General features: G+C 41.0%; 1 protein-coding gene across 3 annotated transcripts in view; it reads left to right on the top strand.

The window, feature by feature from the left end:
• PARD3B (par-3 family cell polarity regulator beta) overlaps positions 1-27,570 on the top strand; it is a 924,313-nt gene that overhangs the window by 845,757 nt on the left and 50,986 nt on the right. For all 3 annotated transcript variants that reach the window (XR_010380651.1, XM_031451950.2, XM_064485062.1), the window contains exon 22: positions 16,451-16,530. Coding sequence is in view for 2 of the 3 variants with exons in the window: in XM_031451950.2 (XP_031307810.1) it covers positions 16,451-16,530 (80 nt within the window). In the remaining variant the exon portion in view is untranslated. The remainder of the gene's footprint in view (positions 1-16,450; positions 16,531-27,570) is intronic.

The following is a 27,570-nucleotide window of genomic DNA, read 5'->3' as shown; positions in this document are numbered from 1 at the left end:
TGAAAGTTTCTCCTGGCCCTTGGGGAAGATGCTCAGAGAGACCTACCCCCTGGACTGCATTGGACCAAAGGACAGAATCAGGAGATGAAGATACTCTACTTCCTCTAAGTGACTAGGATTAATACTGGTGTTATTTTGAACAGATTATAATGAACCGCAGTGGTCATGCTGTTGTGTGTATCTAAGTTGCAAAGCCCAATTACATGATGGAGGATTTTTAGTAACTGGGCCCTTTGGATTTTAAATCCTCTCAGGTCAGTGCCCATGAGGAAAGCCTTCAGTAGGAAGGACCCTGGGGCTTCACAAAGAAAGTAAATCTGATTTATGGATGGACATGGTATTGCGTCTGTCACAAATACAGTATGAATGGGCGCTATACATTTTCTAACATACAAATCAACTCCCCCTGGGAAATTATCCCTCCTCCTAATGGATTACAGCACTGGAAGTCCTTTGTAATGTTCATCCTAAATTTTCACTTTTCTTAATTTCATTACATTGACAAGTAGAGATCCCTGTAAATCCTTTTGCCTACATCTTAGGGCTGTTAGGAGATTTAGGCTAAAATTTGTAAATCAACTTACAGTTCTCCAACTGGGCCCACTAAAACAGTAAAATCATTTGTATATAATAAATGGATGCTGATTTCTGCTCAACATTTATACTGCACTGAGGCACAAGAAGTACACCTTTAAATAGATAAACATTTTTCTTCTTAAACATGGGAAATCATCAAAGTAGCACTCAACTAGCATTTCAATTGCTTAGCTGCCAAAGTTAGAATTTTGTTTCTTTACTTAGAGAGAATGATGTCTAGAATTCATTTCTTTTTTCTTTTTCTTTTTCTTTTTCTTTTTCTTTTTCTTTTTCCTGTCTGCCAACCTCTTGCTACGTGATGCTTCCCCACAGACTCTGAATCTCTGCTTCTCTGGAGAAACTGTGCCTTGCCTGGCCTCTCTCTGAACACAGAAGCCAGGGATACTTTCAGACTTGAAAACACAACGATGAGGCCGTCACCACAATGCAGCACTGAATCTGGGCTTGCACTCATTTAGGAAAAACTCAACAATAGACTGTGGTAGGACCTCTAACAGAGTGGCTGAGGTCAACAGGTGGGGGTGGCTCCCTCCCTACCCTACCTGTGCATGGAGCTTCTTCTGCCCTGGGAGAGAACCCAGCTATTATCCTTGCCCCATCCAGTCTGTAGGAGTGCATGCATAAGGTCCTAGTATTTATGTGTGATCCCAAACAGTTCAATAACGTTGTAATAAAATGCACACTTCACATTTGTACTGTGAAATGCCTAAATCACAATGAATACTCTTTCTTGACTTCACTCCGTGAAGTGGAATTAATGTTCCCTCATGAATTGGAGCATTGTACTCACTTGTTAATAGCCTCTTGAGGTAGGCCAGCTAGGTTAATCCAAGTCTGTTTTCTGTGGGTAGTTTAGGATTATGTGTTTCTCTGCTTGCCTGTATTACATCTCACCTTCAAGATTACTTTTTTCATTTAAGTGGTTCAGTCTTTTAATCAGCTGGCATTTCTTGAGCATGAAATATGTGCTGGACAATAACTGTTAACAAAGATCATTGTACATGATCATTATAAGATAATAGTCTAGTTAATTATTTTAAAAGATATACTCTAGACTCTTGGAAAATGGGAAGTGAATAGCTCTGCTGAAGAGCTTCCCAGAGGACTTGATGGTGGAAGAAAAGGGCAAAGGGAGCAGAAGGGTAAGGAAGTGTGAGGGTGCATGGGGGTCAGGGAAGGACCAGTGGTTGAGAAAGGCATGTGTAGGGTACCTAAGGATGAAGTGATAAAGTATGGAAGGATGACGTGAAGGATGAAGGAAGGAAATGGGGCTGCAAAGATGATGATGATGATGATAGACTATGAAGGGCTTAGATGTCATGTTCAAGAATTTAAACTTCATCCTAGTCCTTGAGTAGTTTCTCTGTAGAGTAGTAAGAATGTATATACATATACACACATGTATACACACACACACACACACATATACATACCTCATCCTCTTAAATATCACATTATTCCAGCCATTCATCCTATGTATATAAAATGCAGAAAAGAGTCTTTTTTATAAGAGAAAGTAAGAGTGCTCCCTAAGCATACTCGCTCGCTCGCTCGCTCTCTCCTCCTCCCTCCCTCCATCTCCTTTCTCTCTCTATTACTCTCTTACTCTCTTTCCCAGGACTTTTTTGGAACGGTAGTACTGAAGAAGCTTCTATTAGTTTAGCCAGGGCAGATCGAGGGTCATGGAAATGACGCCTACGGAGCAGGAAAGAGATCTCCAGATATTTTTCTTACCAAAACGAAAGATCAGGTTCAATGTAACTGCAGCAACAATAAGAACAACCATGATTTCTTGACCATATAAGTATACTCTATACATATGAAATGTCCTTTGTGGTTTACATGCACCATACCACTTAATCCTTACAACCACCATCTGAGGTAGGTACGATTATTAACCCCACTTTATAGGTGAGAAAACTGAGATTCAGAAGGTAGCTTGCTCAAGGTTACACAGTCAGCAGATGTTGGAATTCAAGCCCAGCCAGTCTCTTCTGGACTAAGTGCTCCTAACCACCACACCACACATTGTGCAGACCAGGGGACACGACCTCTCAGTGTCCAATTAGAAACTCTTCATGTAAGTCAGTTTCCAGTTAGGATGGGGGGCCGTGGTATACTGTAGGGATGCTGGTGCTCTTTAGGACTGTCTCACTGTTGTGCCTCCCTCTTTGAGCAAAATGGTCTTACGAGGAATGTACAGCACCTGCCTGTCTCTCGGTCAAGGTGGTGGCATGGATGAGTCACATTATATATGAGAACATACTTTGATCATTGCAAAATCCTTTTTTAATATAGTATCTGATAATATTCATTTGAAATATATGTAGGACTAGACAGAGAGTTCATTTACAAACGGGACAGATATATTTTGAAAATTGGTACTGACCCCTAAGGGGTCAGCCTCTAGAAGAGCCCGTGGGCAGGGGCGCACCAGCATCCAAGCCCGGAAGCCAGCCCTTGCTGATCGCCCTCCCAGATTTTTCCCCAAGTGGAAGCACAGCTGTCACAATGGATGGCCAGCTGTTTTTCATTTTAACAATGGCTGTTAAAACCCACACATGAGTATTGTTTCTGTACTGGTCCCTCAGCAGCTTAGGTACCTGGTTCTCAAGCTTTAATCAGGTCACTGAACACAGTCTCCGAACCTGAACCCTCACCCCTTCCCTCAGGTCACTGCACAAAGCTAGTGCTTCCCACTCAAGTGGCATCGTCAGATCTCTGCTGGGTGGACTTCACAGAGAAGCCAGAGGAAGTTAGATGTGGCTCAGGTGGAGTGTTTTCAAAGCCATCTTAGGCAAAGAAGATGAAGCTTTGATGTAGACTTCCACTATTTCCAAAGCAACTCAGGAACAGAGGGGAAAACAATCTGAGCACTGGTCTCCTTGCATCCAAACTTCCCTCATTTGAATATCAATGGGCAGCTTACAGCAGAGGTCCAGCAGAGGGTTCCTGGAACCCCAGTTAATCACAGACTTGGCCCCTCCTCCCTGGTACTGGACGACTGTGGTGCTGTCATGCTATATCCATTTCTTGGCTCCTATAAGAAACTCGAGCTGATTTTCATTGTTGTTTGTCACTCTGTATATTTGCATAATTTTATATTCTAAGCTGAGTTCTTGATTTTACAGCAGCATAACAAAAAAAAAAAGTGTGAATTGGCAGGTTTGGGGTATGATTTGCAGCTGGTCTGTCGCTTCCTCTTCCTGGAAACTTCAGCTTACAGTATGGTACAATTATCATATTTTACAGGACCTGAGCTTATATTTACATCTGCTCATCTTTTGTTACTGTTTTGTTAAAAAAAAAATACTCTCTTTTCACATTCATTTTTGGGTAGATGAACAGTCCACTACACTCATTTTATACACTTTTCTCTTCTTGGTATAAATTCATACGGTCCAGTACTATTGAAATCAGAGCACCGAGGTCTAAGCCCTTTGGACAGTTTTTGGAGATGGAAAATGATGACAAGCAAATGTAGCCCAGGGTTACCGTAATACGTCTACCCACCCGCCTTTCACTCATTGTCATTATTTTGATTAAAATGTATATGGAAGCCACAGTGGTTTCTCAGGATGCAAAAATTATTGCAGAAACTTCCTCTATTAATGGAAATTATTAGAAGATGGAAATGGTACTCGAACAGCAAGAATGACATTAATTATGGGAAAAGCAATTGTATCTGGCAGTTGGCAAGCGTGCATATTCTTCAACACTCTTCCATGGGTTTGTGTCCAGCCAGCATTAGAAATCTAAAAGCTTTTTATTTTGGCAAAGTCTTCATAGCACTTGGACTTCCAGCGTCTACATAAAAGATAATTTGGAAAGAAATTATGTTGATGAAATTGAAGAATTCAGTAATGAGTTCTGTGTAGATGAATCAATGCCCAATTAAATGATTATATCAAATCCAGCTTTAAACGTTGACTTAAAATAATCACATTTTAAAGAGTTTGAAAGTGAGATGCTATATATACACCTAATCAGAAGGGCAGAGTTGTATTACCCAGCCTGGTAGGGGAATGGAGTGTTCTGATTGATCCACGAGTTTGATTAATGGAAACTTAGGACGGGAATTACCTGTATGCTGAGAATGAGAATAGTTTGCAGTAACCTAGTTTATTTCATTCCATAGTTCCCTTTCCTTTTTGCAACTTTTCTCTGCTTCTCAGGGTTTTTCTTTCCCTCTTTCCCTGTCTACACGCCCTTTCCAAGGCTCTCTTTGTCTATTGCTGTTTTAATGTTCTCACCACCTTCTACAGAATCTGTTTCTTACCCACTACTACTTTCACCTGTTCTTGTCCCTTCGCAACATGAATACAACCCATCAGAGCAACATTTGTTGCCTTATTCATCCACTTGATTAGCATTTACTGAGCCCTTGCCTTGTTGAAGGCACTAGCTTGACCACAGGAAGAACTACCAAAACTACAGAAATAGACATCCTGCCATAGGCACAAAAGTGCATTCTCGGGGGTCCATCAAATGCCTAGTGCAATCAGATCATTGAGTGCATATGAGAGGGACAAGATAAAGCTGGGACATTAGGTGGCTGTCAGCTACTGAGAGCCTTTATTCACCAGTTAATAAAAAACCATTGAATGGGGATGTGAGTTTGGTTTTGCTGTTCATTCTAGGTCCTGACACATCAATTTTCAGGAAGTCATCTGTTTATTTCTTCCTTTTTCCTCCTCTTATCTTCATTCATCTTCCTAGAACTTGAATTCTGCTGGTATAGCAGTCAGTTGCAAAATAATTTGGTTAATATAAGTTTAGGGCTGTTGTGTGTCTGATTCCAGCATTAATGGTAGCAAGGGTCCGGTAACTTTGTGACACAAGTCACCGCTACACACTGGGGTGCATGTTCAGATCAACAGTAGTCATGCCTGGTGTGTCCAGTAATGGATTCTACCAGATAAGCCTCTCCTACTAGTGTACCAGTATTATTTTGAACTTACAGAATCTTTTCTAAGTAATTACATAGCTAAGATTCCTAATGGTTTTGATTTATACTCCAGATCCAAGTTTAAATCTAAACCATAAGCATGTTTCTAGTTTTTTTTTTTAAGGAAATGAAAAAAATCAAGACCATATAAACAGAAGAGCTTGAAAGTGGCGGTCTTCATAGGACTTAACCAAAGGACAGATATCATAAAACTTCCTTAAGAACACTTTGATAACATGTGCGCTACTGTTCAACAGGTCTGGTTTTTAAAAACTAGCTAGTCATTACGGAACTGATTAATTTTTGTGTGTTAGCTGCCAGTGAGTAGACGTTTGAGACTTGTTCTTCATTGTCTCGATAAATGTTAATGAACAAGGTGCTATGCCAGGCCTTGAGAAGGCAGTGGCTCAAAAAAGAGGCATTGTTTCAACTCTGACGAAGCTTACAATCTGATGTCTGTGTAAACCCAATTAGTAGACTGACATGCACGCATACTGAAAATAACTGTTGTACATAATACAGGATATTTTTTGTAAAAGATATCCCTTTACTAAAAATTATTTTTGCTCTGCCAAAAATTAACATATATGCATATACTAATGCCTCCATCTATGTTAAGTAAATATTGCTAGGCAGTTGGAGTTCAGTGGTGTGGCTATGATGACCAGAAACACATTCAGAATGCTTGTGGACAGTCATAATTTTACATATTCCATCCCATTGCCGTTATAGTTCATTTGAGCTTTCAGGTCTGATGTCTCAGTTCTTTCTTCAAGAAATAGAGCAACAGAAACTATAATGGTCACTGCAAACGTATGAGGCAGCATTAAGCATGAGAGAAGTGCCACTTTGGAGTCGGGCGGATCTCTGTCCAGATCTCGGCTTTGCCACCATAGGATCCTTTGGCAAGTTGCTTTAACATTCTCTGAACTTTAGCTTCCTCCTGTGTAAAATGAGGCAGAGATGGAAATGGTATCGTTGATTGTAACTCATGATACTGATTGTAGGGTGTTCCAGAGAATCTTTTATTTCTAGTGACTATAAATGGGAGTGACTGGAACTTGCCTACGGACTAAAGGAGAAAAAAAATTCTGAAAAGCTTAAAATTTTGCAAACATGTGCACTATTTAGGCATTATAAATGCAAGTATGTTTTAAGTATACTAGAGAGCTTCAGGCAATGAATATCCTTTATAAGGCTTTGATGGTTAAAAGAGATAGTAACTCTTAGTAAAGGTAAGTAACTGTAAGAGACATGAGACTCCTTAAAAGAGACAGAACTCATAAGAAATAATATGAACAAACTATTATCATTTTAAGATTTGGACATATTTTGAAGGTCAACTTCATTTCTTCTAGGATGACTAAAAAAGGTTGTCACAAAGTCCAATAAAATAGAACAGCAGAGGAATAAATAACTCACATATTACATCCAAGAAATGATTAGAAACCAAATCCAGTAAGTACTGTATCCTGGAACCTAGTAATTAACAAATGTAACTAACCAAAACTCCACCAAAGTCCTTTTATTCTGTTCCTGGAAAATACAGGACAGGTGAACAGACAGATTTCTTAAGGAATGCTTTTTCTAATACCCTTTTTTCATCTTTTCATCAGATCTTTGTCTTCTCCCAAGTGCAAGTTTATATGTCAGCCAGTGTTACATTATCTCTATTTGTAGGTAGACAGATGGGGAAAGGAAATGAGGAATGGTGTCTGGCTCTTTAATTAAAGATGCAGAGCCAGAGTTTGCTCTTCAAGCTTATTGGCAAGACACATATGCACACGTGCACACACTCACACATGCGCACACACACAGACTCACACACAAAGTGCATCTGATAGATGAAGCCAAATTTGTAAATTGTATCCACAATCATAGTTTCTATGGTAACTGTATCTTAGGGCCAGACACAAACAGAGCTGGGCAGAAGATGTCTGACTTTATTTTCTCCAAAGACAATCAGAAGAGAGATTGTTCAGGTTATCAAGATGCTATGGCCAATGTACATATGGCTAGTACTTGGATGGTGCTAGCATGAGATTTAATGATTAAATCTCAATAAATGCTTTATAGAGTTGCAGAGTGCTTTGTGAGCTTTGTCATTCATCTTTAAAATAATTATGTACCTACACAAAAGTACTATATTAATGAGGTATAATTGGTTAACCTAAGGTGAAAAGTATATACAAGTTAACTTTTTAAAATCTGTTTAGATGAGAAGGGACTTGAAGGATTTATGTTTTAACTCCAACATTTTACAAGGGAGGATAATATAGGCACAAAATGGTTAAAAGGCTTACCCAAGAGTTATTTTTAAAAACATTTTTATTTGCTGTATTTTCTAAACTAGCAGATGTTCTAAGCAAGCCTATAAGCTGAATACCCAGTTATTTAACAAAATTACTGAAATTAAATTAGAGAAAATAAACACTTCAGAAATAATGGTTGAACGAGTGTGTGTACTTTCGCTTCTCTAGATAGCACATTTATAAATACATATCTCAGGAATAATACACTTCACATTGCAAAAGAGAAGTAATTAAACAGCCTATTTTGATTAGTTTCTTTTTAAGTGGAGTATTGTTAGTTTCTCTTCAAACACGTAGCATTTTAGCAGAATGTCTTAATGTCAGAAGATTCTCAAAGCCAAGTTCTTAACTTTTTAGATGTTTTTATTGAGTTTATTCTTTTAAAAATCTTCCAGCTCAACCTATAGGTAGGTAGGAGAAATATAATTAAAACAAAGCTTCTGGAAACTGCTCAAAAATATCTGTCATGATACCAACTTGAAGTGAAAAGCATATTTCCTTAAATGGCATCTAAATTTTTATCCTTTGCATTTTAATCTTATGATGTGTCTGGCAGCATGAAACTCATTTTTTGGTAATGGATCTGAGTAAGACATATTTGTAAATGAGAATGTTATGTGTAAGTGAATAAGCTGTATTGCAACTTTGCACAGTCTTTCCATCACGGCAGCTTTTAAATTTCCTCAGGAAAATTGACTTATGGAACATAAATTACAACATTGGCAAAAATATATCCTAACCTGTAGGAACTGGAAAACATGTTAATTTTGAATTGTTTCCGCTTTTTATCATCAGACATTTGCAGAAAATTTTGTGTGATTTATTCTTTTATTTTTAATGAATTGTTAAAAAATGTTTGAAAGGGCATTAAATCTTCCCCTCTGCCATTAATCTGCAAATGGGGGAAATAGAGGGGTTAAATGGCCTCTTTAGTATATTGCTTTACAAAACCGCTGATTCTAGCAAAGCCCGGCTAGAAATACATACTAATTTAAGGAACACGGAATATAAGCAGCAAGCTCCTTGCTTTTGTAGAGGAAAGACTAATAGCTTTATTTTAACAAGGCTCTTAACACCCCAGCCGGCAGGCAGCAGGCATTGAGTGAATGAAATTGGGAGAACTCCCGTGGACTAAAAGCATCTTAATTCAACATCCCCCCAACTCCCAACACCAAGCGCTCCTGATAGGCTGTCATAGGCTGTCATAATCCAGACAAAGAAGATTGCCACGTGCAAGGCACACCAAGGGATGAGCTTTTCAAGTTGTTTTGAATAAGCTCTCTGAAGTTTCACTTCCTGAGCAGTAGAGAGATAAATATGCCCAAAACCTAAGCGTAAGTTCTAACATTACATTGTTGTGGAAAAGACTAGGTTTCTGTTAGGGCTTAAGTCAAGATTATTTCTATCAGATGTATATTTAGGTCATTACATTAAAAAAGAAGAAACTGCATGATGCCAAGCAAGATAAAGGGCTTCTTTAAAAAAATTAATTGGATCAAAGCGGCTGACCTTATTTTTTGTGTGTGATGAGAGAAATTACCTAAAAAGGAGTTCTTGAAGCAGGAACATTTCTGAGGCTTGTGCACAGAGCACAGTGAGAAATGAGCTTATAAATGCCTGTGCCTGTTCTGTCCCCCCTCGCTCCCTCCTAAAGTGGCCTGACGTCCTAAGGACCTGACTGCAACTTATAATTAGATTCTCTCTGGCAGCCCTCTATCTGTAATTTCCTACTTTCAGTTCACAGCTATTAGCAAGAATCTTTGTCCCCAACACCATCATCTGTATTGCCACCATTTCTGTTGTGGATCTTAAAAGTGACCAAATTATGGGAGAAGTTTAGATAAACGATGACTTATCCATAAATCGAATATTATATAGCCATTAAAATTCATGTTTATGGAAATATATCTAATAGCACAGGAAAAGGTCAGTAATAAATAGCTGGGCGAAAACTTTATATACCATTAAAATACATGTATGTATTTGTAGATGTTAACTGAGGTCATCTTTGGGTGACTTAGAGAGAAAAAAACAGTTAAATCTGTTTTTTAGATAATGGAACACAAATTTATTTCTGTCATCCCCCTTGACTAACAGTGTGTCCCTGAGAGAGGCCACTTTTTCCCATCTCTGTGTCTTGGAGTACTTAGCATGCAGCTCTACTTAGGAGACACTAACAAATGTTTATTAACTTGAAAGTATTAATCTCATTTTCTGAGCATGATACCACAAGACAGTACAACCAGTGGTTGTTTATTTATTAGAAATCTATAAAGATTTTCAACGCCATAGAGTCCGGCTTTCTCTCCCCATCAATCCTTTGCAATCACTCTCAGTAAAGCACCAATTGCCATCTCATTGCCAATTCCCATGTACCCTTTTGCAAACCTTATATTAGTCAGTTGCAGAGAACGATATACACTCTAGTTAGTTTAAGCAGGAATAAATTTATGACACTGTATTAACATGCTTACAGAATCGTAAGGAAGGCTAGGAAACAAATTCTTAGAGATTTCAGGAATGACTTCCCAAGCCACACAGCACATCCAGGCTACCCAGGGAGCCTCTGCCACTTCTCTGAGGAAGCTTTTGGCTCCACAGCCACACAATGCCTATGTCACGTGCCACCATAGTTAGGAAGGTGCCACATCAGGAAGTTACCTTTAGTGCCACCAGCTCCAAAGCTGGCTATGAAAGCTATGAAAGCTATGCTCCAGCCCCAGTAACTAACAACAGCGTATCTGCAGACACTGCCACGGGAAAGCCAAGCACACCTTTGGACATTCTTGACAGAATCAACAATTCAAGTGTTATTACTGCCAAGGTTTCGTTTCTCAGATGGTATAGCCCAGTTAAGTCACGCCCAGTACATTGACTACAAGGGAATTCTGGGAAAGGTAGTTTTCCGCCCTCCATGCTCTGTAGTTCAGACTGACACTCTGCAAGGCAGGAGTACTGGGTAAAGCACTTCAGCACCCAGTACACACCACAGACCTTGTCTTACTGAAGCTCTTGGCTGCTTTTGACACTGTTGACCACTCCCTCCTGTGTGGAATTCTTTTCTTGATTTCTATGATAATACTCTCTTGTTCTCTTCTCAACCAACTACTTTTACTCAGACTTCCTCCTGGGTTCAACTCCTTTTGCCTGCCCCTTCAATTATAGTATTTCTAAGAGTATTATTAGTATTCTGTCTTCTCATTGCATGTCTTGTCTTCTCTTCTGTCGCTGTAAGTTCTTCCCAGGCATTCTAATTCTTTTCCAAGGCTTCAGGTACCATCTACAAGCTGGCTGATTTCTCAGTTCTGCATGTCTCATCCAGATTCCTCTCCTAAGTTGCAAACTTCTATTCAGTTTTCTATCAGATGTTTCCATCAGATGTCTGACTCAAGCTTAATATATCTAAGTATTCCCTCCTCCTACCCCTGCCCCTACCACCTAAATCTGTTTTTTTTATTTATTTATTTATTTATTTATAATCATTTTACAATGTGTCAAATTCCAGTGTTCAGCACAATTTTTCAGTCATTCATGGACATATACACACTGTTTTTTAATTTAAAATTGTACTGTCTTGAGAACAGTTACCAAACCTACCTGGTTGCTAAGCCCAGAAACTTGGGCATGATTCTAGACACATCCTTCCCATTAATTCTCAGTCAGTTGTATTAAACTTACCTTCTTAACATCCTTATGTAACTCCCTTGTCTCCATCCCTTTGAATATCCCCTTGTTTAAGCCTTTATCATCTCTGACTTAAGACTGTCACTGGAACCTCCATACTATGGCAAGAATAACCTCTCTAACCTGTAAATACTATTACTTATCAAATATTACTTCTCAGTGGCTTTACCATCAAGTAATAGTAAAATCAAGTTCCTTAGCAAGAGCTCTTCTAAGATCCAGTCCATGTGAATTTCTCCAGACCTTAAACTCTGGGGTCAGACAGACCTGAACCTTGTCTGAGATCTCCCATGTACTAGCTGTATATTAGACAACTGCTCAGTTTTCTCATCTGCAAAATAGGGCAACCATTGGAGATATTTGAAAGGAATAAATGGGCTAATGCAGATAAAACATTTAGCCTTGTGCTTGACACTCAATCAGTGCCAAGTAAATGTTAAATTGTAGTAGTAACCTAAGAAGAATTTAAAAATAGAGAGATAGCCCGTGTTCTCGGATAGACTTAACATTGTCAAGGTGTCAGTTCTTCCCAACTTGATGTAGAGATTCAGTGCACTCCCTGTCAAAAATCCCAGCAAAGTACAAACTGATTCTAAAGTTTATGTGGAGAGGCAGAAGACCTGGAATAGGCAACACAACATGGAAGGAGAAAAACAAAGTTGGAGGACTGACGCTACCCAACTTCAAGACTTGCTATAAAGACTTACTTAATAATCAAGACAATCTGTTCTTAATTTGAAGTCATGACAAATAGATCAGTGAGACAGAGAGCCTAGAGACAGACTCACGTAAATAGAGGCAACTGATCTTTGACAACGGTGCAAGGGCACTATAATGGAGCAAAAATAGTCTTTTCAACATATGGTGCTGGAACAGCTGGACATCCATTAGCCAACAATATAAAAAATAAAAAGAATCTAGACATAAACTTTATATTCTTCACAAAAATTATGACAGACCTAAATGTAAAGTGCAAAACTATAAAACTCCTAGGAGATAACACTGGAGAAGATCTAGATGACCTTAGGTTTGGCGATGACTTTTTAGATACGACACCAAAAGCATGATCTGTGATGTATATGAGAACTTTCTGTACCTTCCTCTCAATTTTGCGGCGATCCTAAAACTGCTCTAAAAATCTAAAGTCTATTTTAAAAAGTGCAGTAGTGGGAATAATACTGTTGTAACCATAATAGTAGCACCAGTGGTACTGCTGCTCCTGTTACTAATATCCCTTTCCTTACAGCCTCTGGTCCTTCTTTTCCCCAAATCTTGACATTCCCGAAAACACAGTGCTCTATTTATTTCACTTGTGTTCTCTTTACTTAGAAGGCCCCCTCCTGCCACTCGTACCCCTTTCTCCCCTCAACAAACGCCTCCTCATTCATATTCAAGCTTCAACACCTGTATGAGGCTGTCTTCAGCTCTCCCAGGTGGACTCTGGTCCTTCAGACACCCACCGCCTCCTTCTTCAGACTGACACTCCAGCAGTGATCTCACTGTACCTTAATCGTTTGCAGGCCTGTCTCCTTTATATTCAGAGCAATGAAGAATTCCAGCCCCAGTTCATTGTTTTGAATATGGTGCCTAGCATGGCCTTAAGATACAGTGTGAGCTCAGTAATTACTAACTGAATGATAGCATTGAAGGTACTATGGCATTCATAGAGAAGCTCACAAACATACACAACTGGTGAACAGCAGAGTTTTGTTTTATTGAAGTACAGTTGATTTACACTATTTAGTTTCTAGTGTAAAGTGATTCATTTATGCATATATATGTATATATCTATTTTTAAAGTTCTTTTCCATTATAGTTTATTACAAGATGGTGAATATGGTTCCCTGTGGTATGCAGTCAACCCTTGTTGTTTATCTGTGTTGTATGTGGTAGTGGGCATCTGTAAAGCCCATACTCCCCATTTACCCCTCCCCCCCACTTTCCTCTTTGGTAACCATAACTTTGTTTTCTACGTCCATGAGTTTGTTTCTGTTTTGTAAATAAGTTCATTTGTACTGTTTCTTAGATTCCACATATAAATGGTATCATATAATATTTATCTTTCTTTGTCTGATTTACTTCATTTAATATGACGATCTCCAGGCCCATCTATATTGCTGCAAATAGTACTATTTCATTCTTTTTTAAGACTGAGTAATATTCCTACATCTTCTTTATCCAGTCATCTGTTGATGGACACTTAGGTTGCATCCATGTCTTGACTATTGTAAATAGTGCTGCTGTGAACATTGGGGTGCATGTATGTTTTCAAATTAGAGCTTTCATCTTCTCCGGATATTTGCCCCAGAATGGGATTGCTGGATCATATGATAACTCCATTTTTAGTCTTTTGAGAAACCTCCATATTGTTCTCAAGAACAGAATAATTTTTGATGTATAAGCATTACCACCCGTCTTTTCAAGTCTGGCAGCTTCCATGAAGTTTCTCCTAACACCTTCATCTGTGCTATGCTGGGAACATCCTGAATGGCATTGGTTCACACACTGTCGTACATCATTCTTCAGTTATTTCATTTCTGATGCTGGTTTTCCCAACAAAACTAAAAGTTTCTTTGTTGTTGTTTTTCATTTTGAGGGGAGGTAATTAGGTTTATTTGTTTTTTAATGGAGGTACTAGGGTTTGAACTCAGGACCTTGAGCATGCTAAGCATGCACTCTCAGGACCTTGAGCATGCTAAGCATGCACTCTTACCACTGAGCTATGCCTTCACCCGGCTAAAAGCTTCTTAAGGGTGAGGATTATACTACTTTTCACAGAGTCTAGTATGCCGGTAGTTCACAGAAGAACGGCAGCATAGGGCTCCGCGTCCCGCAACACCAGAACGTTAACTGCCATCGTCAGGCCAGGCTGGTTCAGATGACAGCCCTGAGTGTATTAACTTGGAGTTTTGTGGCCACATGAAAGATTAGTTGTAAATGTCCAGAGCCATAGTAAGGATACTATAGTAATGTTTTTCTAACAACCACAGCTAATAATCTTCAACGTAGTTCTGGTTTTTACATTAATTCTTCCTCCATAAAAAATAGGTCAAAAACAAATGAGAAAAACCTTAGATAGGAGTGACTGAGGACAACACTTCTATCCTTTGCTGCTTTTTCTGTGCCGTTTATTTGTCCCCTGTCTGTCTGACACCATCCTTGCCGCTAGTCTTTGTTAGAAAGGTTAGCAGTTTAAATCAGGGCTTTCCACCCAATGCAGAGAATTCTCAGTCTCTCTGTGGTTGCAGTCTTCATCCCACCTAGGGAGCTCACTGGGCTGTCACCCTCTCAAATAACTCTAGCTGCTCCTGTTCCTGTATTGGTGAAATATAAAGCGGTTTTACAGGACACACTTTGAAGGGCCTCCTGTAATAATTCAACACGAGGAGTAGTCTTTCTTACTCTGATTTTTTTTTTACAAAATGCCCAAAGGCTCTTCTTTGGGGGGGGGCGGGGGGTAGCGGTAATTAGGTTTGCTTATTTGTTTGTTTGTTTGTTTATTAACGGAAGTACTGGGGATTGAACCCAGAACCTCATGCAAGCTAAGCACATGCTCTGCCACTGAGCTCTGCCCACCTTTATTGCTCTAAATGTGCACATACACTTGTTTTGCAGTACCTCCCCCAGCAAACCCTCCCTACACACCACCCAAGCTGAGATGGTGGTTTCATAGAGAGCTGGGACATTTAGTAGGAAGAAAATAAATTCCGGATTGAGTTACTACCTAGAAAATTTCCTCTGTGACCTTGACACCATTAACTTCCTGTGTTTACTAGCAAACTTCCTTTTCCCCACCATTGTAACAGTCCAGGTTTTCTATTTATTGCTTCCATGCCTATTATGTGAGAGCTCCCCAAGCACAAGAGCGAGTGCACAAGTGGCCACAAAACCACATGTGTTGAGGTGAACAGACAAGGAATCAGTCAGTCAACAGATACTTTCAGATACCTGTGTGTGTTCATCCTGTATGAGAGGTGGTATGAGAGGTCCAGAAAGCTGATATATAAAGTCTTTAGATTCATGGAACTAACACATTTTATTGAGAGCCTACTGGGGCCAGTCACTCACTGCCCATCAGAATCTCAGAGGCTGGTGGAAGAGACCTGAAGGGTGGTGAACAAAGGAAGTGCATAGGAAGGGACAAAAACCAGGAACGACCCACACTAGATAGAAAAGAGTTGTTCACTTCTCTCTGGTCGTTTATAAGGGAGGGAACTAAGCGAGGTTCAGGTGATCAGAGAGGGCTTCCTAGAAGCTGTAGGGTAGACAGCTGGTTGTCAGCAATCCCAGTTACAAAAGTTTCATGGAAGAGGTACTTTTAAATATACATCCTTGTCACAGCCAAGAGGAGCCTAAGGAGAAGTGATGACTAAATGTAATACGTTATCCTGAACAGGATACTGAACAGAACAAAAGATTAAGTAAAATCTGAATAAACTGTGGACTTTAGTTAACAATATTGTATTAATATTGATTTATTCATTGTAAGAAATGGACCATACAAATATGAGATGTTAGTTACAGGGAAACTGGGCTCAGGGTATATGGGAATTCTCCGTACTATGTTCACAATTTTAAGACTCAAGCTGTTCTGAAAACTAAAGCTTATTTTAAAATGAAAAAAAAAAAAAAAGATCTTAACAACCTCCAGAATATCCCTGGCATGGTGACAGGAAGGAGTCAGTTTGACAACGACCCTTTTTTTGAAAGAAGTGACTTTGTTGTTAAATGCCATGTTAGTGGCTTGATCATCAGCTCCTATAGCGATACTGAGTTCTTGCTTGCTTTTCCGTGGTTGATTTTTGGCAGGCGGCAGCAGCATTTGTGCGCTGATTATAATTCTGAGATGCATTGTCAGTAACCAGGGTGCATAATGGATCTTCATCTCTAATTACTTTTCTCTCCACAGGTGTCTGGAAAGGGTCCAGATGGGAACGCACATAACCTCCGCTTTGAGGGGATGGAGAGACAGTACGCCTCCTTACCCAGGTAGGTCACGGAGGGGTCTCCCATCACCATCTCACCCGCATATAAAGTCTTTAGAAGAATCTACATGAAATTGAAATCTGGCTTTGAAATAAGGGAATATGTTATAATGTTGCCTGACCGCCGTCTGCTGCAACCCCAGTGCCATCTTCACAGCTGTGCTAATAATTGAAACACTTGTGGGTTATTTTTTAAGGGAAGAAAATAGTATATCATTGCAATTGAACATGTCAGCAAGAATATTGGATTCTGAATGGAAATCCTAAGCCATTGCTATAAAAATCATATTGAGCAGCCTGCACCCAGCTTGGAGACAATATAAAATAGGAAATCCTCTGTCCTAGGAGCTACCCACGAGGAAGGGCATGCCAACCTTAACCTTGGCGCTTCAGGTGGGTGTTAAAAAGCAGGAGAGAAATGTGAACCCGGGAAGGTGTTCTTTACTTGATTTAGAATCTGACCGTGTTCGCTGGGCAATAAGCTAGCTGCGAGGCTCCCACCCAGTAGGGGGAAGAGAGGGCTGCGTGGGAAAGCTCAGTTGGCGATTCTGCCCTCACATGATCCACTTCGGCTGTAACTAGATACCCCTGAAAATGAGATACAGTTCTCAAACGTTTGTGCCCCTACCCGTTATGAGACGAAGCGTAATTTTAGTCTGCGATCAGTGGCACGTGACAAAGAGGAAACCTTTCGGAGATGACATCCAATGCAGCTATTATGGAAGTAAAATGAGTTGAGAGTGAGAATTTGTGAGTTTGAAAACAAAAACAAAGAAAGGTTAATGCCAGCCAGCAAACCAAAGTGTTAGGGAGTATCTCCTTTAAAAAGGGCGGGGGGTGGGGAGGACCCTAAGTAGAGATTCCTTATCATCAAACTGAATGGTTAGCTTGCTAACCCAGAGCTGGAGTTACCGTTTCGAGTTGCACGTTGGCTCTACTTCTGCGTGTGAAATGACAAAAATAACATCCTGAGTGTCACAACAGGCAGAGCCTAAGTGACCATCTGCTCTCATAAATAGTGTGTTGATTTTCAAAAGTAATAAAACCCAAGATCTAGCAGAGAACCAATTTTTAGCCCTGATTGGACAGGATACCCCAAAATACACTATTTGTAAAGCTTCTGTACAACTGTATTTTATTTATCCCCTTGTTTTCTCTTTTGCTGTGTTGTCTCAGTCTTCTTCTCATCCTTGACTTCTTATCTCTCCTTATTTTTCCCTGGCCTACTATTTTGTGTTCATTTCTAAAAAGGGAAGGAGTCTCCAAAATTCATTTTAAATATAAAATTTCTGGCTTTCAATATTGAAGTGTATGGAAATTGTGGTTAAGGCAGATGGAAAGTACTGTGTTCTTATAAGAGGGAAAAAAAAGAAGAACTGGAAACAGTTCAGTGTCTTCCTGGCCAACTTGTACTCAGACTGCGGAAATGGATTTTTGGGGGGATACAAATCAAAAGCACAGAAATAACATTTATGAATAACATTTATAGGCATAGAAATTCTTAAAGTTTCACTCATTCATTTATTCATTCCCTGAGTATCTATTGATCATTTACTCTGTATCAGGCCCTGAGAATCTGGGGACTGGGGACACAGTGCCAACTCATCGTCACGATCCTACTGTCTAGGACAGGAGGCAACAAATCAGCTTTTGATGAGAGTTCAGCAAATGCTGAGATTAGTAATTATTAACAGAAAGTCCTCTGAATTTCCAACTCCTACTTATTTTTACTAATCCCTGAGATACTCCATCATGGCCGACTCTCAACATGTCTGTTTTAGGATTAAATACTGCAGAGGGAGTTTTTTGACAAAGGCAATACATTTATGTTGTTTGTGGCTCTGGAGCTATCATCACAATATACGAATTGACAAAATCCTGCCAGCCCCAAGAATATAACTGTAGCCAAAAGGGAAGCAGCTCAGACTGAAAACAATTTTGATAAACGGTCCACTCACACACATAACACAGTGGTAGGAGTGAGGAGCTTTGCGTGCAAACACACCTTTGCAGCTGCCTGGCAACCAGGAGTAGCCATGATGGAGAATAAATAAGGCTCAGACAAATGCATGAGAGGTCCCTGGCGCTGGTTTCTTAAATGCAGGGGCTGCAACTTGACTTTCCATCTCAATATCTAAAGGGGAAATGCAAGACATCCTCACCAGTGTGCTCTGATCCATTCAAGGAGTGCATATTTACCCAAGAGGACACAGAATGCAGAGGCAGTGGACGCGCTGCTGGCTTCTGTGTCCCAGTGACACTTACCCTGGTTTTTTAGTCTTCCCCATCCCTGGAGGGGGAAATCACACCAGGTCCACTGCTCTCGCCTTTTGCCAGGAGAGGGAGGAGAGCACGTCTCTGTAGGTACCAGATCCCCTCTTAGTCATAGAGGTGGGGAGCTTTAAAATATTTATAGAGTTAAATTATTAATTAAAAATAGGAATAATTCCCTTAAAAACTGAAAATAGATTTACCCTGTGATCCAGCAATCCCACTTCTGGGCACATATATGGAGGAAACTCTTTAATTTGAAAAGATACGTGCACCCCAGTGTTCACAGTAGCACTATTTACAATAGCCAATATGTGGAAACAACCTCAATGTCCATCAACAGATGACTGGATAAAGAAGCTGTGGTGTATATATACAATAGAATACTATTTGACCATAAAAAATGAAATAATGCCATTTGCAGCAATATGGATAGACCTGAAGATCATCAGACTAAGTGAAGTAAGTCAGGAAGAGAAAGACAAATATATGATATCACTTATATGTGGGATCTAAAATTTAAAAAAGGACACAAATGAATTTATTTACAAAACAGAAACAGACTCACAGACATAGAAAACAAACTTATGGTTACCAGCGGAAAAAGGGGGCAGGGAGGGATAAACAGAGTTTGGGATTTGCAGACACTAACTACTATATCTAAAATAGATAAACAACAAGGTCCTACTGTATAGCACAGGGAACTATATTCAATATCTTGTAATAGCCTATAATGGAAAAGAATATGGAAAGGAATATATATGGGTATATATATATATATATATATCACTATGCTGAATGTCAGAAATTAACACATTGTAAATCAACTATACTTCAATTTTTAAAAAAATGGGAATAATTCTATCTATAGGAAGTCGGTGGCCTACCTTATAGAGGACTCAAAATGCTACTTACTGATTCGGTTCCTTTGCTGTTTGTGGAGCGCATCACAGGGGTTTTAAGATAAACTCAACAATGCTGATTTGTATGCCAGGTTTGGAGCCATCAGCACACAGTGTAAATACCCCCCGGTGCATGGAGCTGGCGAGGAACCCCGGCCAAGGGGTGCCCTGCTGTGCTTTCGGAGAACTCTGTCATTTTAAAGTAGGCCCATGCAGCCTGCTGCCGGGCTAAATGACACTTGACACAATAAAGGCAGAGCCCTAGCCAGCTCGGGAAAGAGACAATTCCCGGCACTCGGCAGTTATGAGGTGGCCTGAGGCTAAGGGCTAAGCGATGTTAAGTGTTATTGTTAAGCAATGTTAAATCTTCTACCTCGGAAGAAAAATGACTTTATTTCCTTTCTCCTGAGGGTGCTGTTTCGGAAAGCAGAGTGTGGTTGTAATACAACCTCTTTGGCAAGCACCAGGCTTTTCCCAGGGCTCACGTTTTACCATCCTGTCCAGCCCCCAATTTTCCTTGGTGGTAAACAGAACGAAATCAGCATCCCCTGATTCCTGCCTGACACAAATTATTACTCACCCCGGGTGAGCGGGGAAGTGGCTGTTTCCTAGGCTGCTATAATGTGTGAACATCAACGTATGTATTTTTGCAAACAGCTTCTTTTTCACTTCAGCCTCCCAGCCCCTTTCAATTTTCCCAGGCCCCATTCTGGTTTCAGAGGCCTCCCTTCAGCAGTGAACTCTCTCCTCTCCCATCTCCAGCCTCCATCATTCCCACCTGGCCCATCCCCGGCCCCGTGGGATCCCATTATCCCTTCTCTGCAGATGGTTCAGTGCATCAGCACATGATGTTGCTCTTCCGGGCTTGTAATCAAGTGTTGAGTCCTAAGGAGGGAGCAGAGAGGCTCTACATCTCTCCTGTGGTCCTACAGGCATGGGTGATGAAAGGTTGCTGGAGAAACTCATAAAAGCATTCATTGGTTCCACTACAAAATTCACATTACCCCGCCCCAGCTGCTGTCCAGAATGCCTTTCAGTCGTGCTGTCGACTCCCTTGACTATCCCGCAGTGGCCGTTCCAACCCTTTTTCTGCTCCTGTTAAGTTCTGCAAAGATGACTAAGGTCCCCAAGCCCAGTCTCTAGAGATGACCTCACTTCCTTTCCTTTACAACCTTGAGACATCCAACATTAGTTCCTCAACTTCTGCGCCCTACAATTCAGACTTGCTCTGTCTTCTCTAACACACACTTCCCAAGGGGAGAGGATGAAGGCATGGACTTGGAGTCAGGCCATAATTATAATCCCATCCATTACCTATTATTACCTGTGTGACCTTGGACAAGGATCTAACAGCTCCAGGCTCAGTTTTTTAATCTGCAAATTGGGGATGATATTAGGGACTCTGTACAGTGTTTGTGTGAGTATTAAATATAATGATACAAGCAGACCTATTAGAGAAGACCCTGCGTGACATATTTTAAGGATTTTTTAAAATGTTATTTCTTTTTAATTTTATCTCTGGGGAAGACTCATTCTTTTCTTTTCTTTAATGAGTCAAACCTTTACAACAGAGCTCATTCCCACTGGCTTCTTGGGGAAGTGCATCATCAACTCCCCCTCTCTCGGCTGCATCTTTAAGCCTTTGCCAGTTGCTTCCCTCCACCTGCCTGCTACTGTAAATGCACAGGCTTGGCTGCACGGCTCGCCGGGAATTCCAACAGCTGCGTGGAGATGTGCTGGGGACATCACTGAGGCTGAAGGGTTAGCCAACTCTAGGGAAGGACTAGTGGTCCCGATGGTCAAGGAAGAGGGCACAGCTAACTAGGATGATCTGAATGCTAAGTGGGCTGTGCACATGCTGGGAGACAACAGTTCTTATAGACAGGGAGTTCATATCAGGGATCTAGGATGCTGACTGGAGTCTAGGCAAGAGGTCACACTACTCTGCAGCAAGACTTCATTTCAGGCCTGGCATCTCCCATGGGACCATATCCATGTGAATTTACCAGACAGGCTGAGCGTGATGCTCTTGCTCCCAGGAGGGACATGGTGAGGGAGCAGCACTCTAATTCCTGGTGGGAGGAAGTCTTGAGATGCTACGAAGTTACTTCTGTTGGCCCAGGACTGGACCTTGCTGACCATGCAACTGTAATGACTCATAGCCGAGCAGGACTCAGGTGGCAGGACTACCCCATGAACTTGACTCTAGTCCATCAGAGACAACAAAGACCTTCCCTCAACCCTCCTTCCTCCTCCAGTTCCTGCTTGCCCTCCTTTAGGAAGAAGTGGCCAATTCCACACCACCCACTGAGCTTTAGCCTCCTGCCCCAGGCTTCTGACCACGCCACTGGTACCTCCAGCAGACTCTGCCTCCAGCCCTTTTCTTTATGGAGATTCTCTCTGAGCTGCCACCTCCGTTCTTAGAGGTTCACTTCTCATCACTATGATAATGAGTCCAGAATGAACCTGGATCACCTTCACAGCTCACTCTTATTGCCACCCCAGTTAGAAATGTCTGCTTGACTTACCCATCCTTCTACCTCTGAGTTGCCTCAGAGCCCCCAAGCCAAGATCCAAACCCTCTGTTACCTTTCTTTAGCTCGTCTTCCTTTTCCCTTCCATACCACTTGTTTAGCACTTTACCTGTGCCACTGAGAACACCTTGGATTAGGTTTTGATTCTTTGCTGCCCCTTTCTGCCAATATTGGATTATAAATCCCTTGAAACAAAGGATATTGTTTTATAGCCATCATTTTTTTTATATCCATCACTAGGACCTAACATAGGACCATGTATACTGTAAATTTTTAATGTGTTGGTACCCAGATGAGAATTGATTTATTTTTATGTAAGTTATGGGAAAGAATTCCTCTTAAGATTTTTTGACCATTTATTTCAAGGCACTGTTTTCCAATAAAAGTACTGATTTTTCCATGAGACTTTTCCCTGGGGTCAGTGGAAGTCCAGTCTTCTAAATAGTTAACTCTTACTGAGCACTCGCTATGTGTCAGGCACTATTCTAAATGCTTTGTATCTACTGACTGACTTGATGTTCACAGCAATCCTGTGACTCGGTAGCAACCCTATTATGATTCTCATTCATAGGCAAGGACACAGGCAGAGAGAGAGAAAGTGAAATCACCCAAGGTCAACAGCTAGAAGTGGGAGAGCTGGGAGTTGAACCCAGGCGGTCTGGCTGCAGGTTTATACATTTAGCTTCTGGGGCTCAGGTCATCCCGTTCAGAGTCAGATCCAAACTCTGCCACTATCACATCATGCCCGTGTATTATTCACTCACTTGCTTATCTTTCTCACTAAAGTGTAATTGCCTTTGAGGACAGGGACCGTGTCTTACTCATCTTTGTATGTGACACCAAACATTGCTAACAGACAGGTTAGGTAACGCCTTTCACCTGTCTCTGCAATGCTGTCATAAAATCAATTATCTTCCATTCCCTTGGCTCCTTCCCTTGAAATATGAACAGTTTAATGCGTAATTGCTAGATGAACATTAAGCAATATTCTTTGCCTACCAAGAAGGAAATCCTATTTTGTTAGAACACTCCTGAGAGTTGAAAAAGCAGTATCTGCAAATTGGTACTTTGGTTCTTTAAGATTAAGAAGAGTACCAACCCAGAAGAAAAAAGATGATGATAAATTTTCTGGTGGAAAGGGGCACCAGCACTCCCAACGAGAGAGACTCCTTTTCTCGAGACTCATGCAGGACAAAGGCCTGCTTAGGCTGGATTTGGCTTCCAGTCCTGATGGTGCTCTAACCTGTGTAATTACAGAAGTTACTTGATGGGGAAAAAACGTCTCTCTGAACACCTCAGGCAGCTTGAACTTGGTTGTGTAATGAGAAGCGACTTACTAGAACTGATTTTGGGTAGAAAGACAACTTCAGAAGGAGCAAACAGTTTATGTTTGCTTCCTAGGAACCCAAAATACACTCGCCGTCTAAGTGTGTTCCCCGTGTTCTGGTGTCGGGTCCAATTGTATGCACATCAGAAGAACGCGCTGTAAGAGCGCTCTTCCGGGTCAGCGTTTCAGTTGGGTCACTTTGTCAGCTTCAGCTTTCCTGTCTGTATATGCCTTGGCCCACCCCCGGGATGCAGGGCTAACTTTGAAGCTCGCAATGTGCACGGCTCCTGCTACATTACGTTCTCCCCAGAGCCATTACGTCACTGCTTAAAGACACCCTCCATCTCTGACTTCTCTTGTTCTTTCCTCCAGTTAGCTTTCTGCTCTGCTCACAGCTATAGAATCTTCCTTTGCCAACCTATCCTTGTTTTATGGCACTTGCTAAGCATATGGCAGTGACGTTCGAGTTCTGCAGAGATTTCCACCAAGGCCACGGTCCTGGTCTTTGCTGAAGCTAATCGAGATCATGATTGAATGAGGTCAGTGACAACTGGAGCAGTCACACATTGGGTGTATGTACATGTGAGCATGTCCGGTGCAGGTGGAGGTCCAGCCAGCTGGATCTGTAGAAGATGACAAAGTCTCCACGCTGCCTTGTTGAGTACTTCTCTCTGCCACAAGGCCAGTTCATCAAATAAGCTGTTTCATGAGAACATACATACTGCTCCCTGCAGCCCTGGCAGCCGGACGAAAGCTCGTCCAGCCTTTGAGGCCATTTTAGCTACAAGTACTTCTTCTCGGCAAGTCTCTAGACAGGGGCCTGTCCCTCTTCATCCAGATACGATGAATCATGGCCAGTCTCCCTGACACCTTCCTGGTGGCATAGCGTTATCTGAACAGCCCTTTCTGGCAGTGAAAAGCTACCTTTCAGCGCCCCCGGCTGTGGCTGCTGCTCTGACTCTGCAGGAATGCCAAGACGGGCTAAAGAACTTGTCCGGAGCCTGTCTTCCAGGTCCATGTGTGACAGAGTTTGCTGCTTTTGAAAATCAGTGAAGCTCTTTTACCCCTCCAGATTCCCTCCAGATTTAGCTTTCTCACCCTTCCCACTCGGTCCCTATGTTGAAAATCTCCCTGCCCTGTAAAGTCAGCTGCCTACTTGACTGGCCCCTCTGACACCACCTCACTCAATGCAGAGGACAAAATGATGAATTAGCAGCAATTTACTTCTTTGGGAGATTAAGACATCTCCACTGTCAACTCAAACTTCTTGCAGAAGGCAAAAAGCCCTCGCATGCAGTACCGCCTTAACATGCCACACAGCTGAGATCAGGGGGTTAGTGCTCCTGCCGTATCATTTTTATGTCACTTAGTTCCTCGGATAAAAGTCCATTTTAATCATACTTTTCATCATTTCCTCATAGCCAATATATCCTTGATGCCAGTTGGAATATTTGATTTTCATTATTCAGTCAGAGGCCTCCATTATGAGTATAGTTAGAATATTAGAGATTTAAAACACGTTAGGACCCATTACAGTACTGAGGTCCCCAAAATCGTTTTAGATGAATCTTGACGGACCACATATATTAAATTCCATAGATTTTTTTTTTACTTTTCCCTCATTTTCCATAGAAACTTCTAAACTGTTACATATTTACTTAAGTACGCTTTTTAGAGAAATATGTGCCTGCTGTTTCAAGTAGAGTGCTAAATCTGGTGTTACTTTGAACTTGAAACATACTAGGCTGGGTAAGCTGATGCCCATGTTTTCCCTCCTGCATATATTTAAAGCATTTATTTCTCAATTCTCCAGCCAAAAGGAAAGAAAAGAAGGTCAATTTGCATTTAGGAAGCTACTTGGTGTGTTGGTTTATGTCTCATTTCTCATATTCTTTGGTCATTCTGGATGTTTTCCTATTGTACTGTCCTTCCACCATCTGCCCCCAAAAGCTCATTGTTCTGGAATGACCGTGATGAGTTTCTTTTTTCTTTTCTTTTCTTTTTTTTTTTTTTAATTTTTTATTGAAGTGTAGTTGATTTACAATGTTAGTTTCAGGTGTACAGCAAAGTGATTCAGTTATACATATACATATATTTTCTTTTCAGATTCTTTTCCATTATATGTTACTACAAAAGATCGAATGTAGTTCTCTGTGCGTGGTGAGTTTCTTGACCACACTGAGCTGTTAGGCATGATGCACAGCTCCCCCTCTACACCCACCTCCCTATCTTCCACATCTCTCCAGCCATTTGCCACTGTCACTTAGCCAAGTTCCCAGGTCTGTTGTATACAGGTCCTGTCCTGGTGTCAACCTACTGCCAGCAGGGACACTCTGGATAAACCAAGTATATTCACTCGTTGTAATAACTGGTTTGTATCTGTTTGTGAGGCCTGTGCTTTCTGATTATTTAAAATGACATGAAATCACTAAAACACGCAGGCATCTTGGATAAAAAGTGAGTGCCTCCCAAATGTGTGAACACATGCTATTATTCAACAGGAATAATTAAGAGTAAAATCACGAGGTTTAGTTTCCATTTTTATGTACCAAAATCTGCACCCAAACTGTTTCAAAGATGTCACGTTCATTCTTAAACTAGCCAATTGTATTTAAAAGAAAATCAAACTAAGAGCAATTAAAGCAAAGGAAGTAAGGGTGGGGGTGTCACAAAATGCATCCAGTGCCTGTTGTGTGCTTTGCCTGTTACATGCGTCGTCTCAGTTTATCCGCGTCATCCTGCTGAGTAGTTGTCGTCATGATGCTCATTTTGTAAAATTTAAAAATCCGCCCCTGAAGTGGCAGAATCAGGGTCAGAATTCCAACTCCGTTCTTTCTGGTTTCCAAGGTCTTCTTTACTTGTCTTCACCATCCTGCTGACACTGACAAGTTAGGGAGAGGTTGGGGTACCTCTGCTTTTTTCAGGAGTAATATGAGTTCATGGGAAGGAAGATACCTTAGGCCATATTAAAAATGCATCCACATGTATTGTCTTTCAGGGCTCCAAAATAAATGAGAAACATTGAAACCTTCAGCAGTAAAACATACATGCATACATACATACGTACATACATACATACATACATACATACATAAGACAGAGAGTAGGGAATTTCTCAGAAAAAAAGAAAAAGACTTGTGAAGCATCATTTTCATTCTTACATCACTCTGAGGTTTCCCTAAGTGAAAACAAGATGGCCACATTTTCCTTAGCACAATTAATCCCTTCATATGGGGAGCATAAATAAGGATGGGACTAGCCCAGCATTTACATCCCAGGGTTCTGTATGTAGAACTTCTACAAACCTCAGCTGCGTGGACCAGGCTCCAGTGTCCACATTGCACTTGGCACTGCCCTTCCACAGAAACACTGATCATGGGCCCCGGGGAGGAACCAACATTTGTGAAGTATTGATTATGCTCCAAGAATCCAGTGGGCACTTCAGTGTTTAACTCCATTTATTTCTTATAACAATCCTGAAATAAACAGTATTATCCCTATTTTATGGGTGAAGAAACTGAGGCTCAGAAATGCAAAGTGCCATGGCCAGGGTTGCACATAGAGTAAGTAACTGATTTTCGAGTCAATCCAGCTCTTTCTACCTCCAAAACCTATAGGATCTCTACAAATCAAGTTGTCTTGTGCGAGGCCAGCTACAAACAGGCAGGAGAGAAGCATTCAGTGACCATCCTTTACTAAGGCAGCACCCTCTGTGCTGACCCCACCCTAAATGACAGCAGTCTGTAACTCGGGGACATTACAATGAGCAAACCCCTAGCAGGCTTCAAAATTACTAAGAACAGCAACCATGAACCACAGAGCTCCCCTTAGCGTATATAAACAACTACCTCCTTCCAGCTGAAATATCTTTTAAAAAGTGCTCTCTTTGTAAAGACTGCCTCTTTGTCATGCTACTGTTTGAAAAAGAGACACTAGTTGGTTCCACTTCAGCAATTTTCATCACCAGGAAAATATTGTTGCTTCTTTCCTAGTATAGTCCTGGCACATCC

Source organism: Camelus dromedarius, chromosome 4, assembly GCF_036321535.1.
Source record: "Camelus dromedarius isolate mCamDro1 chromosome 4, mCamDro1.pat, whole genome shotgun sequence".
Classification (NCBI taxonomy): Eukaryota; Metazoa; Chordata; class Mammalia; order Artiodactyla; family Camelidae; genus Camelus; species Camelus dromedarius.
This window is presented reverse-complemented; position numbering and strand designations above follow the sequence as displayed.